The sequence below is a fragment of the Megachile rotundata genome, chromosome 8, assembly GCF_050947335.1.
Source record: "Megachile rotundata isolate GNS110a chromosome 8, iyMegRotu1, whole genome shotgun sequence".
Classification (NCBI taxonomy): domain Eukaryota; kingdom Metazoa; phylum Arthropoda; class Insecta; order Hymenoptera; family Megachilidae; genus Megachile; species Megachile rotundata.
The window spans coordinates 17,263,120-17,282,169 of NC_134990.1; the positions used below are offsets into that span (position 1 = coordinate 17,263,120).

At 43.3% G+C, this 19,050-nt stretch overlaps 1 protein-coding gene across 17 annotated transcripts in view; it reads left to right on the forward strand.

Moving 5' to 3' along the window:
* The first annotated feature begins 76 nt into the window (after positions 1-76).
* sei (potassium voltage-gated channel seizure) overlaps positions 77-19,050 on the forward strand; it is an 87,970-nt gene continuing 68,996 nt past the window's right edge. For 7 of the 17 annotated variants that reach the window (XM_076534564.1, XM_076534563.1, XM_076534561.1 and 4 more), the window contains exons 1-2: positions 1,836-4,319; positions 15,469-15,699. In XM_076534564.1, coding sequence (XP_076390679.1) covers positions 4,244-4,319; positions 15,469-15,699 — 307 coding nt within the window. In that variant the 5' untranslated portion in view covers positions 1,836-4,243. Of the gene's footprint in view, positions 241-1,832; positions 4,320-15,468; positions 15,700-19,050 lie in introns of those variants that run through there. The other 10 variants (XM_076534558.1, XM_076534559.1, XM_076534565.1 and 7 more) reach the window with 4 other exon arrangements.

Here is a 19,050-nt window from a genome sequence, read left to right on the forward strand (position 1 = left end):
CGGCCGCCATTTTCGAACGCGAACAGACGCCGTTCGCTTTTGGCGCCATCGACACACAGTTCGGCGAGTTGCACGAAAATACGAATCGCGGATACGTTTCGATCGATTTTTTCGGTAAAAAAGTGATCGCGAGTGCTTATTGTGTTACGGTGCACCTGTTTGCTGATAATCAACGTCGCTGCAGTATGCTGGACGCGTGTCACAGAAGGTTGCCGAACGACTGAAGTGATCGACAGTACGGTGAGTAACAACATTTTCTACATTTTCGTTCCTCTTTCGATCGTATTTACAATTCGAATCTATTTAGTCATTCTATTCCACGTGCATAACAATGTGCCGTTGTTAAACAATTATTTTTTCTCTGAACGTGTCATATTTTATCACGATATCGTACCGGGTTAAATATTCAATTGTGCCTTGTATTACCGTTTGACATAAATAGACTGTACCACAATTATCAGATGTTTGGATTAATTAACAGTTAAATATTCTGCGATTACGAATCGAATTGTACTTACGCATTCGAAAACGGAGGAAAACATTGTCGATAATATAGTACGACCATTTCGCCGACCGTAGTTTACTCATGAATCTGTAGTTCGATAATTGCGTCGTAGTCACGAGTTGTATTCAAAGATGGCCGACTGTTGAAACCAATATTATCGATACACGATATCTATGTTGCGTCGCATTTTTTCGAATACTCTTGAATAGAAACAGCACAAGTTGTTCTCATTTATTTAACATTATGTCGAAAAGGTAGAAAGAAATTGTCTTGTTAGGTACTTAGATGTGGGATGCATGGATATTAGGGAGTTGCACTTGCTCGAAATTGGAACGTTATTTGTAGACAGCGCACTGCGGTATTTGTAAACCGTTAATGAAGTCCATAATTTGTAAAATTGTAGCTGACACGTAAAACTGAGAACCGTTTGTCTCGACAAGTAATTTGTTCCGCGCATGTTCTTTGTTAAAACGCGATGGTTCGCAACGATTTATAATTAACCTCGTGTTCGAGCACGAATACAATGATAGAACTATAAAGACAATATGTTACGGAAACGTATTACCCGACAACGCGTGCTAATTAACACGTTCGCCATCGCGGGTATTATTTTTGGTCCACGTTTCAAATATAATAGTTACATATTATTAATAGAAGAAAATTGACTTTAATAATACAAGGTCGCAATTTAAAAATTAGTATGAACACGTTTTCGTAGACAATATGAACTAACCATGCTATGTCGATAAGATTCAAGTAACACGATACCGTATAACGATTCAAGGTATTTAAAATAAAAACTCGGCACAGAGCGGTATAATTGCCAGATCCTTTTCTACATAAATCCCATATTTAATAAATGGAAACTTTTAATCGAAGCGAACACTGTTCGCAGAAATTTTTTGATATAGTATTTGTACGTACGTACGTTTTCGAAGTATCAAGTTTCCGATCGCGATATAATCGCAAGTTGTCGAACAATAAAATCATCCATCGATATCGTCTTGACCACCGATCGATCGTCTTGACAGCAAAACTGCTGGAGCTAACTGGCGCAATAATCAGGAGCAATAATTCCTGGCCATTCTTTAGGAAGAATCCACATTATACAGGACTTCCTCTCTGTACATCCGACCGGATTCCATCGGAACGAGGACAACACGGTCGAGAAAGAGAGGCAGGACCTTATCAATATTATCACTGGCTGGCGAGAGGGGTACGATAGGGCGGCGTAATCGGGTGGCTGACGAGGTTGGTGGGGGTTAGGTAGGAACGACGCAGGCGCCGCGGACGACCCCTCTAACGTACCATCAGCGTCGTCTTCGTCGTCGTCGTCGCCGTGGTGGTCGTCGTCGTCGTGGTCGCCGTGGTCGTCGTCGTCGTCGTGGTCGCCGTGGTCGTCGTGGTCGTCGTCGTCGTCGTCGTCGCCGAGAGTGACGTCGGCCCGTTGCGCTTGCACCGTATTTTCAGTTCCGACTGAACGACGGCGACTAACGAAACCACGGGAAATCGCAGTCGAAAGAAAAAGAGGAAAAAAAGAAAAAAAAATCATTGCGAGCGTTCGTCGGCGTTTTGTTCGGCACGCGGCTTCGAGATGCCTCTTCGCCGGTAGACGCACCCGATTAAAAGGTGGGAGCACGCGGGAAAGCAACAGTGTTCGGAGAGCAACGGTGGCCGAGATACGGTGCCGGTGTTGAATGGAATTCCTTCGCGACAGAACGTTGCTTTGCACAGGATAACGCATCTAAGAACGTTGAAAGTACAGTGAGACGCGAGATAGTTTCGATTTTAGACCGCGCGAGGTGTGGTGGCTCGAGCAAACGCGTCATTTTTTCTTAGGATAACGTCGTTGGAAAATGTAAATCGCCCCTCGGGCAAAAGGAATAATCGGGAACAGTTGCTGGTGAACACAGTGTTTTCGTTGGACCGTGTCAGTGGCCGTCGCCAACAGGTTACTCTTTCTGATGAATAGTTACAGAAATATCGAAGCAATCGGCGGTAATTCGCAAGCGATCGTTTCGCGGAGAATGAAGAAGAAGTATAAAAACGTTGTCGTACCGTTGGCGAATATCGAGCTGAAATGCACAACCGTCTGACCCCCGCGAAGCAGGACATTCGATTCCGGGGTAGTGTGCGTTCCGATCTGTTATCGTGAACATTGAATCAATCGAACAACCAACACCAACAGCAACACTACCACCGTCACCACCACCACCACCACCACTACCACCACCAGCAAGCTTCGTTGCTTCGTACGAACGCAATCACGCAACCACGAATCCACCACGTGCCTTTCTCGTCGCGATCGACGTTTCCTCGTTCCTTTCCACGATTCTTCGGCGTTTCGTTTTCCTAGACAACCGCCATGACATCGCGTCTCCCTTTCCTCTCGACTGGCGATCTCGCAACCGCGAAACAGGTGTCAGGATGCGAGCTATCGGCCGATTCGTCGACGTTGTTGGATCATTGAACGCGCGAAAACGACAAGACGCACAGCACGCTCAGAACATTTCCAAGCTACCAAAGGCTTGCTGGAAATGTCCGCACAATGCGCTTCACCGAGACGTGCACCGTTCATTCCTCCGGATGTAGAGAAGCCTGACTTGGAGCCGACGAGGTCGAATCTTCGCCGGATTTCGCAGAGAGCGTCAACCGTCGAGAAGGTGTCACGATTCTGGCGAGAAACGTCGAGACAGCTTTCCGATTACCTCGAAAGCCCGAGATATCCGCAACGCGGCGTCCTTTCGTTATTTTAGAATCAATCGAAGGAGAACGGGTCTAGGTCTACGCTTTAAAGGGAACAGATCGTCGAGCAGAAAGTAGTCCTGTTGCACAAACGAAGATTAAACGACGAATTGTTTCGGGCAACGCGACGTTTTCCAGATTCCTGGCGTCCTGTTCTGGAATTCGTGGGAACGCCGCGAGGCGCTGGCTTGTATCCCACTATAAATAGATGTTTTCTCGAGTCGGATCGTACGTCTCGAGCTGGCCAACCATCGGAACGGAGAGGTACATAGGCGCAAGCGAGGATCGTTCCTCGTGACACGCACGTCGGACCGACAAGATCGACCTTCTCCTTGTCCTTGGATCAACGAAAGGATGAGCCCGCCTCTAGTCGTCGCGGTGCGCTCGGATTTTTAGATTTATCTAGGTAGAAGCTTGTACCGGGGTCCAAAGGAAGTCGAGCCAAGACATCCAGCCTTTCTTTCGAGGTGAAACGCGCCATCGACTCTGTCCACATTTCAATTTTCTATCGAGAAATCGAACGGAACAACGATCCTATCGCGAGAAACAGGCAATTCGGAAGGAAGTTCCTTTTCGATCGAGAAACTGTCGAGCTACCGGACATTTGGTTGGCTGGCCACCACCTTCTTACTTTGTTTACCAAATATCGTCTTTTGTACGTACGCGTGAAAAGGAACAACGTCGTTCGACTAGCAGCAACGAATCTTCTTCGTCTGTCTTCGTCTTTACCCCTGTACGCGACGACAAACCAGATTCAGGAACGAATATCGTGACGAACGTCGTCGATCATTTTTAGCTGGTGCTTCTCTTTGTCCTCGACGAATCATTATGCTCAACTCGTGCTGTGCTTTTTTCTATCGTGCTTGTACGCATGCTGCGAGTGTTTTTTCAGTGGTCTAGTGTTACGCGTTAATTGTTAAACGAGGCTTGACAAGCCTTCGATCGAACGACAACCACGTCTCGTCGGCCCAGGTACCTGGGAATATTCCTGAGATGCCTGTTAGACGAGGACACGTGGCGCCTAGGACAACGATTATCGAAACCATCATCAGGAAGTTTGACACTCACGGTGAGTTCGCGATCAAATCACCGCCCGTTCGAATCTAGAAAAGGTCGTCGATAATAAGATGTACGCGTTCAAATATCTATCACTACACCCTTTCCTTACATTTTAAAATTTAGACCCTTTCCTTTCGCTAATTGTTTAATTAGCGAAAATTTGAGATATCTACGTATCGGTTGCCATTATGGTAATCAACGCGTTAAACGTCGTTGTTTATTCCGCGTGCGAACGACAACGGTGATATATTAATCGAGGATTCATTTAAACGAAACGAAGTGGAGGAAACATAGAGTTGTAATTTCGTTTAATTAAATTTCTGGAGATAACCGAACTGGGTGTGCAATTACATTTTCATTTTCATTGTCAATGACGAATAGCGTTACAGCACGTTTGCTCTCTCTCTCTTTCGTCGATTAAACGGATTATGTTGAAGATAATGAAAACGAATGCCTCCTTGTCTCGTCATCTTATTCTCTAATTATGCGAGTGGAAAATTAAAAAGCAAGAAAAATGGGGTTAATTATATTCAATTCAAAGAAACGTTGTATCCTTTGATACCTCTTTTTTCATCGAGGCAATTAAAGTAAAAAATTATGTCATTTATGGTATTTAAAGTTTCGTCGTTTCGCTCCCTTCAAAATAGATTTCAATGTATCTTATCATTTATTGTGCGCGAATCAGATTATCGAGGCGTCTTAAATAACAAATCCAATAAAACGAAATTGATTTGGACCTACCTTAAAGTACGGTTCGCTCGTAATATTCCTGACAACCGCGGAAAGTTTAATGAAATTCTTTCGAGTGGCGCGACTTCCTTCCTGGCTGGAAGATTAAAATAAAGTTAACAGCCTCGAGGTTTGTCGTATCTGGTCGGTTCGATGTAATAATCGAAGTTTCGGAAAAAGTATCAGCCGGCATATGGAACGACGAGCAGGCATCGAGCCAGAAACTCCGTTTTCAATATTATTTAAAACATCTCGACGAAGGCGAGGCTTTGTGATAGGGGAGGAATCGGTTAAATGGAGGAAAGGGGTAGTTCTGTTTCACAATGGGACAATGCATGTCACTGGCAATATCGCTCGAGTCATGCCTGAAGTCCTTGCAAGAGAGGAGGACCCGAAGAGAAAACCGACAGGGCTCGAGGCTCGGATTGATCGCGGCGAAACGAAAAAGACCCCCGTTCGATTTCTCTTCAGGAAATTCCTATGTAAATTTTGTCGCTTCTTAATTCCAGACGAGGAACATTTTTCGTAATAAATTTTAAATGGTTCGATCAAGCGATTAGATCGTTTTCAAGTTATAGGGTGTTGGCGATAAGATTCCGACAAGCGTTAGCCAGCGAGAAAAAAAAGGAGAAATAAGTGGACGAGGCGTATCATTGCTCGTTGACAAAAGCTGCGGCTGTCGTACAGAAGGGCGCACGGTAATAGGCATTAACGCGATAAATTCTTGGGAAACCTTTGCAACGCCAATTTATATAATAAAAAATATGTATGCCAGCCCCTTCAGGGTGGGCTTTTGTCCCGGTGGCATTGCTGTCCGTCAAGCCTTGGCTTCTAATCTGACATTCTCTCTATAGCACGTGTATGTACATCCAGCCAGCGTTCGCTCGTTTCTTCTCCTTCTTCTTTTTCTTCTCCTTCGACTTCTTCTTTTATCTCTTTTCCCTTTCTGTACGCCCTTCTTCATCGTCCGAGTCATCCTTTCGATACTTTTCAGCTGTCCTCTTGTGTCCGTAATCGAATACGACGTCGGAGGGCAATCTGTTTCACACGCGGAAACACATCGGCGAATCGTTCGCGCACAGGCCTTGAAAAACCAACGTAATTCCTCGCGACGACCGTGTAATCGATGATGAAGCATCTATAACGCCCTAGGATTTCCTTCGCGAATAATAAACTAGCCATTCAGACGTTTCTTTGACAACGGTTCAGGTTTCTTTACCTTAGGGTGACTAATCTTTTTGCTTTAACTCGCGTTCGGAAATTGAGACGAAACTACGTATCCCGTTCATTGACAAGCGCGTTCAATCCCAACAATTAATTATTAAGAATAATTGTGCCGTTAATCATGTTCATGGGTGATATTCGTGTCAAGGACAGGTGGTACGTTAAACACACCCTGAATTGTGATCACGCGTACACAACACAGTCGAAAATGTGACATCAGGAACCTGGCACGGACTTTTCGTTTCCGTGTATGGAACTATTAAAAGTCGACAATTAGACTTGTGCTACTTTAAATTGTATTCCACGGTGGCAGGCGGGTTATAGTTGTTGTTGCTTTAGAAATTTCACCTTTATCCAACTTAGTACCTCGTTTCGCAACGATCTAACATTCGATGAAATTATCGAGGGAACGCAAAATTTTGTTAGATGTTTGTTGCCGATAAATTTCATAAATTTATTTTATGCCGTACGAAAAACATAAGTTATCGTAGCAATTTAGTTTGTATATACTACGGTAACGGAACACTTGAATCAGATAAACCATGTTTGAAGTTCGTGTTGAAATTTCTAATTACTCAAACTTTCTCCAGATATCAATCACGAAAGTGTTTTTTTTTACGGATACTTGGCAACGGTTCCAAAAGTTAAGTTCTGCAAAATTCGATAAGCTGAAAGGTTAGACATTTGTGTTTCCACGATGTCTTGCAGGAATTTAAATTATACGAGTTCCAGTAGCTCATCAATAATCACACTCGTTAATTATGTAAGATGTTCAAATTCTGCAGATACTGCAGATAATCGAATAAAAATTGTTCGCGAAGGCGAACCAGCAAAAGAGTCGAAACATCGGTAATTGCGAATTAATCGATCTCGTTATTTCTCTAATTTATTATATTAATAACTCGTGCTGGACTGGGAAGAGGGAAGTTTGTGCAATTCATTAAATTTGTTTTCGCTTTAAATACTGTTAACAAATGTCAATATTTTGGAGGTCCAATCGCGCTTTATCGTCAATATTTTCGACAATTTTGCATAACGTCTCGGCCACGTGCAAAATTTTCACCGTTTTTATTTTTATAATTGTTTTGAATTCCCCGCAAAAATTTCTTTCGTCGTAGAGCTGGAAGCCCGATGATAAATTTTCGTCGCATTTATCAACCACTCAATGATATTTGTCACTATCTTTCACCGGTCAAAACACTCGTTTATACTGTATCGAACAGATGATCGCGTAAAAAATTCATAAATTCCGTTCAGATCGTTGGTGATTCATCGAACGACGACGCATCAGGGACGACTAGATCGAGATCTCGTGGAAGCTTTTCTGACCCACTTTTCCCTTCGTTTCTTCACGAAAATCGTGCGGTCGCGGAGGAAACGAAGAAAAAAAAGCTTCGTTTACGTCACGTAGCTTTGACCGTCTTCCAACAGTTACCCCTGATACGTTATCGCGATTAGATTCAGAGACCAGGATCGCTTCCGATAATTCGAAGATCAGCGAACATCGCAGTGACAGTGGATTGGCTCGTCCGCGTTTCCGTTTCTTCCTTCTATTTTTTCTGTTCGTTGCGTTTACGAGCAACATACGTGTACATAATAACGAGGATACGTGCGGTGCCGCACGATAAATTCGTCCAGAAACTTTGGGTTCTTGCCAGGATAGATATTTAAAATTCTCCGCGGTCCTCCACGTTTTTTCTCTCCTGGGCGAGGAGAGAAGGTATCAACGCCTTGTAGCTTCTATAGACCTTAATGGAAGGGTTCATCAAGACCCAATCGATTGCTATAATTGTTCTCGAGTATATTCAGCGTCGGGACTATCTTGCAAACGATTAGAAATAATTTGATGGCATTGATTTTCATATCAGTCAGTGGCGTTGATTTCTTTTTTTCTTATCGCAACATTCGATATTTAATTCTCGAACGACAGAACTGAGACAATTGTGACCTAGACCTACGCCGACCAGGGTTCTACTGAACTTTGACACTCGAATTTTTATATCTCTCGTTAAAAGATTCACTCGAAGGAAACTGGAAAACTGTTATACGTCAGTTTTCATTGAGGCAGTGTTGACAAAATTTTGATTTTGCATTTCAAACTGTTTCTCTACGTAACATTTTCCTAATATACGAACATTTTTGTTTGGAAATTCGAGTCCGTCGTACAAAGTTAAATTTAAATTTAAGCTGAAAACAATTTAGTTGGAAGTTATTCGATTGCACAGTATTTCGAGTGAACGCTTTGAAAATGACTCGATCGAATGGATGATGGAATGTAGGAAATGCGAAGAAGAAGCGGCTAAAAATAACCCGAGAAAAGACGACAAACCGAGAACGTAGCAACAAAAAGATTCCTGCTTTTATTTTCACGTAACGCGTGTTCGCGCGCTACCTTTCTGTCGGATGGTTCTCGTTAACATTTAACGAAATGTACACCCTTTCTCGTTGTGCCTACGCAAACACCCCATCCCTTAACATAACTTGGACCTAATTAAACTCATCGTCTAGACTAAATATTTTTATAGCACGCGTCATTAAAGATTCTTTTATCGTACGAGAAAGTCGTGACACCGTCAAATCCTATAAGCAGAGTTATAAGTCAAAACAGAAAATATTGATTCTTTTTCCGTCCGAATCTGAACCGCTAAGTTAAATATAAGATTGCCTTTTTTCTAAAATGGTGCACTCTTGAAAAATAGTTGTAATAGTAAGACGGTGGCGCGCGTGACATCGTCCCTGAAAAATATGAACGTCAATTTCAGCGAAACGTCGAACGCATTTAGAGCGAGCGAATTTCGACCCATGACAGAATGACGTTTCGGATCTCTATATTTCATCGTTTGACCGTCTTTTGCCAGCCTTGATTTCAAGATTGTCCGTAAGCTACGAACGCGCGAGCAAAACGCGTGCTCGCGTATTTATTTCGTTTGGAAATACACGCTCGCCTATTTTTAACCGAGTTCGAAATATACAAGGGTGGTTCCGTGCACTTCCCTTCCCACTCTGGAGGAAAATCGTTCCGCGGTTCATATTTATCCGTACCATCGATAGATTTCTTCTCATGCTTTCGACTGTCGTTTGTTTCTTTGCCGAGGAATACGGAACTGCACGTGTTCGCAGCTTCGCGAGAATCGCGTAGGCACAGGATTATATCTACGAAAGAATCGAGACAATTTTTCGTTCTTTTTGCTCTTTGACAGGCATATTTTGCGAATCTTTTTTCTTCCTCTAGCACGTGACGCCTTTCCAACGGACTTATTGGTTGTTTGTTTTGTCCGATCATCCGTTTGAGAGGCAAAAAAGAGATCATTAATTTTCGAATGTTTCTCCTCGCCAACAGAAATATGCTGATGAATATTGCTGGGTTTGGGGTAAAAGTCAGAATTATTCTCTGTGCTATCGGACGTTGCATTAGAGCAGTACGATTGATTTTCGTTATATCGCTACGGATGGGGTTATGGAAATTGCCGATATCGGTAAAGGTCTACCCTTGTAGTGCTTCAAAATTTAATAATTTAGTAATCTAGTATCGCTTTGCATTTTTTAGCGCAATAAATTTACCGATATTATCTAACAACAGTTTACATTTTTATTCGTGTTTCACATATTTGCCAATAAATATAATGCTTATTCGGAGAGTATATATTTTACCCGAAACGTATTTAAGGAACGACAGTAAAGATACCGTGGAGACTCGCGGAACGATAAGAACGGTCATTTTTCATCGATTCACTTTCCACTCGCTTTTTCTTTCTTCGATGTTCTATCGCAGACGTTCATCATATCGTACGGGAATGTCCTTCCGTATCCGTTTCGATGAAAATCCTCTCCAGCATTTTCACAGCGGCGTCAACGCGATCGTGTCGCGTGCAAAATACGCGTCTACGACGCGTGGCATCTGTGATTTAACGTAGACCACATGCGTCGCTGAAATATCTTACGAAATTGAGTACTGGCCTAGGCACCATTCAAATTAGCGTTATAAATACGCGCGATATCGTGCTGGAAGGATTTCGTCCCGACATTCTTGTATTTCTCTGAAAATTATAATAGCCCGTTCAGTATTTAGGTTGGCGGCGACGCTTTTACACGAAGAAAATAACGAATTGCCGATTAGCAGACAGAACAGACGAGACAGACATTTGTTTCCCGAGAAAATCCACATTGCCGAAAAATATTCTAATGTCTAGAATGTAGCCGATGTTCTTATTTCGCATCGTTTATTCTATCGTGTCGTACAATCATGTATCAAATTGTCCTTTCAATCCTTGTCACGCAAATAAAATATACAAAATTTCTTTCTCGGCATTTTCCACTTATTACAAATACCTAGATCCCCGCCTCTTTATGCCCTCGGATTGCTAGTCTCCTAAGGACCTAGATTTCTAGATCCTTTCATCCTCGGAGATAGTCTCTCGATAAAAATGCATTCTCGCGGATTCGTCGCATAACTTATTCGGCGATTTAACGTTAAACCAAGCAGAACTAACATGCAATTTCATCGTACAATGACTTCTCTGTTTCGCTAGTAATTTTCGTACAAAAGTAAAGGCGAAAATTTCTATGAAAATGTGTCGGAAAAGTAATTATAGATAATTTAATTTCTAATATAAAGTGCCTACAAGGAATTCATTCTCGCTGACTCCTTGCTGGTAGACACGGCTTACTCAGCGATTTAATATTAACGCAAGTGGGACTAAAATGCAATTTCATCGTGCACCGACTTCTCCTTTATTTCGTCTTTTTCCACAAGTTTATTTAAAGCGTTTATGAAAGATAGTTATCGTGTCTGGTGTAAAGCGAGGCGCAATTTTCGTTCCCCGGGCTTGGTCCGGCCACGGAGTTTGTTATTTTTCATTTTCTCGATGCTCTGCAGCCGATTTACAGCTCTTTGAAGATCTTTCCTTTCGTTTTCACGGTGCTCTGCTCGATACATTCGCGACATGGCGTTCTCACAATCGTCCCGAGCGTTCATACTCACCTTCTGATGTTAAACGAGCCCGGCATTTCATCGAAGATGTCGGTCTGCTTGTTTTTCTCAGAACGCAGCTCCGCGATCGAAGAATAGCAAATCTTTGTATTCGATGAAAATAAACAATGCGCAAACTACAAATATCTATTCAATTATATTCTAACATCGAACACCAGGGGATCGCAATCTACAGTACAATAAATTTATCGTTCCTAAAAAAGTTTACATTTCGGTTAATAAATTTGAAATAATCTATTCTTTTAATTCTTTCGGCGAAGATGTCTGTCTCGAAATCGAACGGTGCAAATTTTTAAACTGCAGTAGACATTATAGTTTTCTATGTCACGGTGCATTAAACGTATCGTGGCATACTTATCGCAAAGAGCAATAGTGCATAATATTTTAGATTCTCAGAAGTTGCGTGAAACTTTCCGAAAGGAAGATTTAGGAGTCTAGGTAAACTGAAATTCGTGGAGCTGCCAAAATCTGCGTTTGCCGCGTTACACATTCTACTGAAAGATCGCATAAAAACGCGACGAAAGCTATGGGAGACGGCGCGACCAACGTGTCGATTATCCGATTACGTTACGATGCGTTGGTTGCCGCTGTACGTTGGTCAACGCGTTAATCTTAGCGGATCGAGTATTTTGCAGCAAATTTCATCGAATCGGTAGATCAATTTTGCACTTGTCACCTGATTTTGATTAATCCGAAATAACCGACTTGATCGATCGTTTCGAACGAAGGAATGACGCAGTTCCTCGAAATATTCCGATGCGTTGAGTTACGAGCCGTGGATCTTAAAACTGTCGTTCTTTCGTAGAACTTCTATTTTCTTCTGCGACACGAGGCACAAGTGCGTTCTTGGCACGGAAGACCCGCTGCTGTTGCATACTTGAACGTAGTCCTCGTGGACGCTGTTTTAAAGAAAATCGTGCATCAGCGAATGACTAACGTCATCGTGCGAGAAAAAGAAACTCGGAAGGAAAATTACCGAGCCATTCACTTCTTCGTACACGATACACGGTCTCATAATTCAACCAGTTGTTCCACTTTTCTGATCGCGAAGTAGTAGAACCAGACATTCGGCGGCGTTGACGTAAACAAGCATCGATGTTATCGCCCTTTCCTTCAAAATTTGCGCCGTCAAAAAAATGACAAACATCTTCTCGTAGTTTCACATCTACGAAATTACATTTTACAAAATGTACCGCTCAAAGGATTATGTCGACAGCTATAGTAAACGGTACGAAGTTATCAAACAACTCGATCCGTGTACTTTCGCGCCGTTTGCGAATTACAAAAGCGGTCAAAAGGTCTTGTAATTTCTTTTGATCAAACGTGTCAACCTCGTTCAAACGACGTAGCTAGTAATTCAACCAACCTCTTCGTTCTAAACACGATATCGACAGGTTGGAGGCGTTCCCTTTTTTCTTCATTTTTTCCAGCCCTCTCCCTTGCTCCCAGGTTTTATCGTGCGGCAGCCTCTTTCGACCTGGGTCACAGACGGATCACGGGCCAGTTCTATGTTTATATATAGGATGTTTAAATCGAACCGCGTGAGCGGATTTAACTTTAACACGACGACAAGGTCGCTCCAGCTTGTCACAACAGTGTCGTGGACTAGCGTGACTCCATCGTATTTTCGGGTTTTCGAGCAAGACGAATCGGCCACCGGTTTATCGTTCAAGGACGGGTCGAAAGATAAATCGAGAATCACCCCGTGGGATGTAAGTACCATGTGCAACGCGTAATCGTTCGGTCAACTCGATTAACCCGCCGTCGTGAGAATTTTCGGCGAAGCTGGAAATCGTGAATCGCGTAAAGAACGAACCGCGAATAGCGAACCTTTTTGTCCATTCGTAGAGTTCCAGAGACGACGGACCGTGGTCGGTTTAGCGGCTCGGAAAGATAAGAACTCGTCCGGTTCGGTATTCTGGAACAGCACGGATAGCGAAGCAGTTCTCGTGGCAAAGTGACATCCTTGGCAAAGGGCCCAGCCCTGCGAGCCTGTCACCGATGCGAACTCGGCAAAATCTATTTCTAGTTCGGCCGATAAACTCGGCTCGGGATGCGATTCGTAAAAAGAACCCCCTCGGTGTCTGGCCCATACCAATAGCTGCTCATCGTTCTCTCGCGCTACCTATTTGTTTCTTCTTTACGCTTTCATGTGCCGCGGCGCGTTCCGAATTAGCCCTTTAAAATCACGCTCCGCTGAAAATTTCTTTGATCGCGTTGCGAGCCGTTTGGGGAACGATGGTCTTCGGTCGTTGAACGACGAACACGAGGGATTTCGAGGGCCTCGTTAATTGTAACGGTACAAGTTTGCTACGCTTTCGCTATAAAACGCTTAGACCAATTTATGGTCCCTCTAGGATACAAAGGGTCGACACTTTGATTCTAATCATTTGCCGGCACATTATCGACGCGTTTGTCCACCGCACGGTGTCTATTATTCGTCGATTCGATTCATGGAGGATGAACGGTCGAACGTCGACAGAATCGAATACCCATTCGATTTCTGTTCCGTGTTCTGCTCTTTAAACGATTTGCCAATTGGTCACGTAACATTCGAGATAATTTGATCGGGCACGTTGTTGTCGTGTTGATCAACAATGGCCATTGGCCTGGGAGTTTAACAGCGCGAGTTCCTTCGTATTTTCAATTTCCTCTTCGTTAAACGCGATTGTCCTTCACAGAATGTTTAGGCATTAACGAAGACTGACGGAGAGGTAGGTATGGTAGGCACGGAACGCGATTCAATTCGATGTTGTCGTGGTTGACATTTCTCTCGAATTCTGGTACGACGTCGGTACTCTCGCGACGCCGCTCGAAAATTGTCGCCTTCGAAATTTGCGCGCCAGTAAGACTCGTCCAATGAAATGTCGGTCATTGTACACGTGTACCGAGTTTTCAGGCTCGTCGACGTTACAGGACGTGCACGTGTTACGTTCGCTTTCCTACTTTTCGCTTACAAACTATGCATATTTAATCGATTACTTTTTCCAAATAATCCTTATTACTCTAACATCTTCTTAGTAATCTTCGTACGAGCAGCGTTACAACGCTCGCGTGAAAGTAACTCGGATCGATATTTATTTTTATAAGAAAGGCTTGCAACATTGCAACCCTTGACAATAATGACGATCTTTTCACGCGAGCTTTCGGTTCGTTGAACATTCGAGAAGGGTTGAGAACACTCGGTAAATTTGCTTTTTTAACGATCCTCGTTACATTTGCATCGCTCCCGCTTACGATATGATCAACGTTTCGAATAATAGGTGTAGGTCTAAACATTTCGTCGCGAGGAGAAAGTGCATCGAAACTGACTACGGATCCGCAATTAAATCGATTATGGAGACAAAGGGCGTGTTAATTTCTCCGTGGCAAGGTGGACACGGTGTCTACTACGCACACGCGCGTTCGCGCTAATTTTAGCTCCGTGCGCGTAGATTTACGGGAAGAGGCATCCTTTGAGACGCGCGATGAAAAATGTCCAAAACCGTCGCCGACTTAGAAACGATCCGAATTAACCGAGGCTTTCGACGTCCGCCATAAACGAGCTTAATGGTCGGCACCAAAATATTTGATGGTGTGCAACACTCGTGCCAGATTTAGGACGAAGGTCGCAATGGGACAGCGAAATTTCGTGATTTCATCGTCCCTTTATTTCTATACCCCGCGTCTTTCCTTCTGTTTTTCGTTTCAGTGTCCATTCGTGACCATTCGAAAATGATAACCGCGATAAATTTGTCATCTCGCTCGTAAATGTTCGCGATAGAATGTTTTTTTCCTGTCATCCTCCTTTGTGATTCGTTCCTAACGCGTCTATTAATCGTGAAAGATCGACGACCTATAAATATTTGTATGTCCAGAGATCGCTCGTTCCCGCTTGTCTATCTCTGCCGCGTGTTCGACCAGAAAAGATAATGTCGGACAAAGTCGGAAAGCATGCCAACCACGCGCTCTAATGAGCCGATGAAAATTCACTGTAGTCGGGGTTTCTCGCTATTCTCTGTCCTTCCATACATTCCGAGCAATCTGAAATTTATTTTAGATGATCCGACTTGTCCCTGGTGCCGGTGGAACTTAGCGAGTTGTAAATAGTTTCGGTACATTATTTATTTCTGAGCGTCTCCCAATTAAACTTGGGCTCGCTGGAATGTACCTCGAATATAATTCAAGATCGCGAACATTTTAATTATAATAATAACTGCGATGAATCTGTTCGCAGATCGAAGTTTTTTAGTGGCCAACGCTCATCAAGGACTATGTCACATAATATATTGCTCGGACGGTTTTTGCCGGCTGACGGGCTTTTCGAGGGCGGAAGTGATGCAGAGACCAGCGATCTGCGAGTTCCTTCATGGGCCAATGACGTCGCCCCATGCGGTCGCAGCTCTTCGCGATGCTCTCGCCGCCGGCGTCGAAAAGCATTTCGAGATCCTTTACTACAGGAAAGACGGTGAGTCATGCAACTCTTCAATTTCTTAATGTCTAATTGCACCACGATATCCGGTATCCTGCGCTCCGCTGCTTTATGCGGCAATCCATAACTGGACATCGTATCGATTTTACTGCAATTTTTAGCCGCTTATTCGCGACAGACACCCAAGTCTGCCATTTATATCCCTTCGTGTAAAAGAATAAAAACCTAACCTTTTCATCTTTCTCCAGCGCTTTCTCTTAATTAAAAATCTACGTCGCATCCGACTGTAATTTTTAATTTTTTAATTAGACTCGCTATTTTTTAAAATCGTGAAAGAGATACTCTTTGAATTTATTTTTCGCCGATGAAACCGAACGTTATAAAAATGTCGGGGGTGTCGGTGAAAAATTTGGGCATTAACCGCAAGCTGGTGAGATTTCCGGAAGCCGAGGCGTCGCAGGAAGCGGAAGGTCGGACATCCTGGATTCCTATCCGGTGTGTCGACTAATCCCGTCTTGGCAAGACCTTATAGCTCTCCTAGGGACATTGTTTCTTGGATTTTCAAGAATAGGCTAAACGATTTGTACGCGTGCCAAGTGGCCTCTCAGAAACGTCCTGCTATTTTCTCAATGTTTCGTTGTCGTTTATTGTCATCGATGCAATAGATTCAATACCGTCAATTTATCATTCGAATGCGCAATAGTTATTTAGGAAACGCCGATGCGTGTTCGCGATATTCTGCTAAAATATAGACGGTTATGATTTATTTGAGAAAAAACAGGAATAATTTCACTGTTCTATTCACGTATCAGTCCACGCAAATATTTAGCTCTAAACTACGATACTACAATATATTTCTGTTCTCGAATTTGCGATATAGTATCCAGCTAACCACGAGCTTTCGGTACCTCGTATAGCTGCAAACTTTCCTTCAAAGTATTTTACATTGATTTAGAAAACCGGTCACTGCTATTAAACGTTTCCGTTGTTGCTTTAGTTCGAAACGGTCTTTACTCTCATTCTATACCACCCTTTATTACCCATTTCTTGTGTAAAGTTTATCATTTCAATAATTCCTTTCGCTCTAATATTCCCGCCAACGTGTCTGCAGTCGAACGACGAGATCGATAATGTCAATTTACACGAACCGAACTACAACTAATAATACTCGTCGTTTCTTAGATACCGTGTTCGCGAACTAGAATGGCGAAACGCGGGTCAAGGTCGGTAAATTTCAAAACTTTCGAACTAAACCGAACAATTTTCCGTTGGTTTTTGTAACCGATATTTCCACGAGTTCGGAAGCACATTCTCGACCACGCGAATTCGATTTTTCATCGACGTACTTCAGCGAGGATAACGATTTTTCTGGACACGAATCGCCGATACGTCTCTCCGGAGCTCGTAAGAACTGTTTCGTTATTTAGAGCGGGAAAATTGAATTTATTCTCGGGTCGATGGTTGGCTCGAACTCGATTTTGCCGTAGTGTCTGACCTTAGGCGCGGTGAGATCGATAGTAACTACTGTATAATTTATCATAGTCATAGCTCGAAGCCTACTGGCCCACCCGCGTAATCCCGGTTAGGTCCCTTTGCTGTCAGACTCGCACGAACGATACGAACCCCGGAAAATTTGCTTCTCGCGTTTGATTTTCCAACTCGAATAGAGAACCATCGATTTTTCGCCGTTTTTTTCATCTAACATTTTCATTTATTTTCTTCTGTACTTTCATTAGCTTCTTTGCGAGAATTTTTTGCCAGAAGTAATCGAGAAACCGACCCGAGAGCAAAATACACACGCGTGATGAGCTGCAAAAGAAATGAGAGAGCCGAAAGGTTGGAAATACAGCGTTACAAGTCGAAATGGCATTCGTTGTTTGTTCCTTGTTTCGCGAAGATGGTAATAAGTAATCGATAGAAAGCTCTCGTAAATCGATCCATAGTCCAGAAACGAGTACGTCCCTCTCGAAGAAACAAGCGCGTTCGAGTTCCCATCGAATTTCTACAGACGTTCTTTACGAACATTCCACTTATTTTTTTTTAATTGACACCAAAATGGAACTTTGTCGATGATAGGTTTGAAATGTCAGGCTTTTGTTACGCGGTTCCTTACGCTGCATAGTACGCATTGGCGTGAGTGTAAAGTTTCTCGATGCTGACCTTGGGACCTGCTGTGCAACCTTGAGGGATTCCGAGAGTATGGAAAATTAATCGATGAAGTGCGGAGTTTGAAACTATGACTCGCCGCGTGAACTGGACAACTTTAGTTATAGCGATGTTAGGTTAAAGGATCACTGGGAGCTTTTCCGGATTGACCTTTAAAAAATGGTAACGTCCATTTCGATTTCGGTCTCCGAATTCGGTATTTTCGACGATATCCTTACAGCGGCATCGACGTTGGGTAACTTTTGGTTGGTCAATCGAGTAGATCGAAAGTTGCTCGCGTAAACAGGGTTCCAATCGAGTGGAAACAACTTCTAAAGTTAATATTCGGTTTACCTCCGATATCAACTATGTTTGGCCGTGTAAAATCGTTGCTGACGGGCAACTAAGATTCGACATAACAACTTCGAGTCGAAAGAGGACACCTAAGTTAAATTGGAGTTGGAACAGATTATAGTTGCTGGATGAAAGTCGCGTTAACTGTTACTGATTAATAAAAACTTCTATACGAAGAAGTAGTGGTTTCTACCAATAGAAATCGTGGAGAGTATCGATATCGCCGTTGATCGGCAACATCGGCAGCTGTGGCCATTTCGCGAAGACCTCCTCGAGAGTGGTCTCTCACGTTGTTACGCAACCGTATATACGAGCACGAGGACGGTGTTTGAAACGGCCAAGAATAGCCCCGCTTGTGTTCCATCCCCTTCTCTTGTTGCTGAAACGCCCACCCTCCCCCTTCCGTCGATCGTACCCCTTTTCGAGTGTCCCCACCCAGGTGTGCCGTGTAGTCAATGACATCACGGAAAGGCGCTCGACTTCCCCTTCTTGCAACATCCGGCGCACCTTAGCTAGCGTCGACAGGTGACGTTGCACCAGATGCTTCCCTTTCCTATCTCTTTCTCTCTGCCTTTTAACTTCCTTCCCTCTTTGCTTCGTCTGTCGAGAAATTTCCGTTTATTTGTTTCTCAGAGTTTGTTCGAAATCGAGATGAAATAACGCTTTCATCGTTGTCACGGCAAATATTTTAACGCTTTAAAAAATCATTATCTTTTTCAAAGTTTTCTTACAACATCGTCCCTTTTCCTTGGAGAGATAGAAAGATTTAATAATTTAGTTGGAAAATTTCTTCGTTCAACGTTCCATTCAGTTTGCGGGTTCCTATCTAGAAAGCGTACGCGGGCAGTGACATCTCGATCGCGGTTCGGATCCACGTGACCGTTCCGT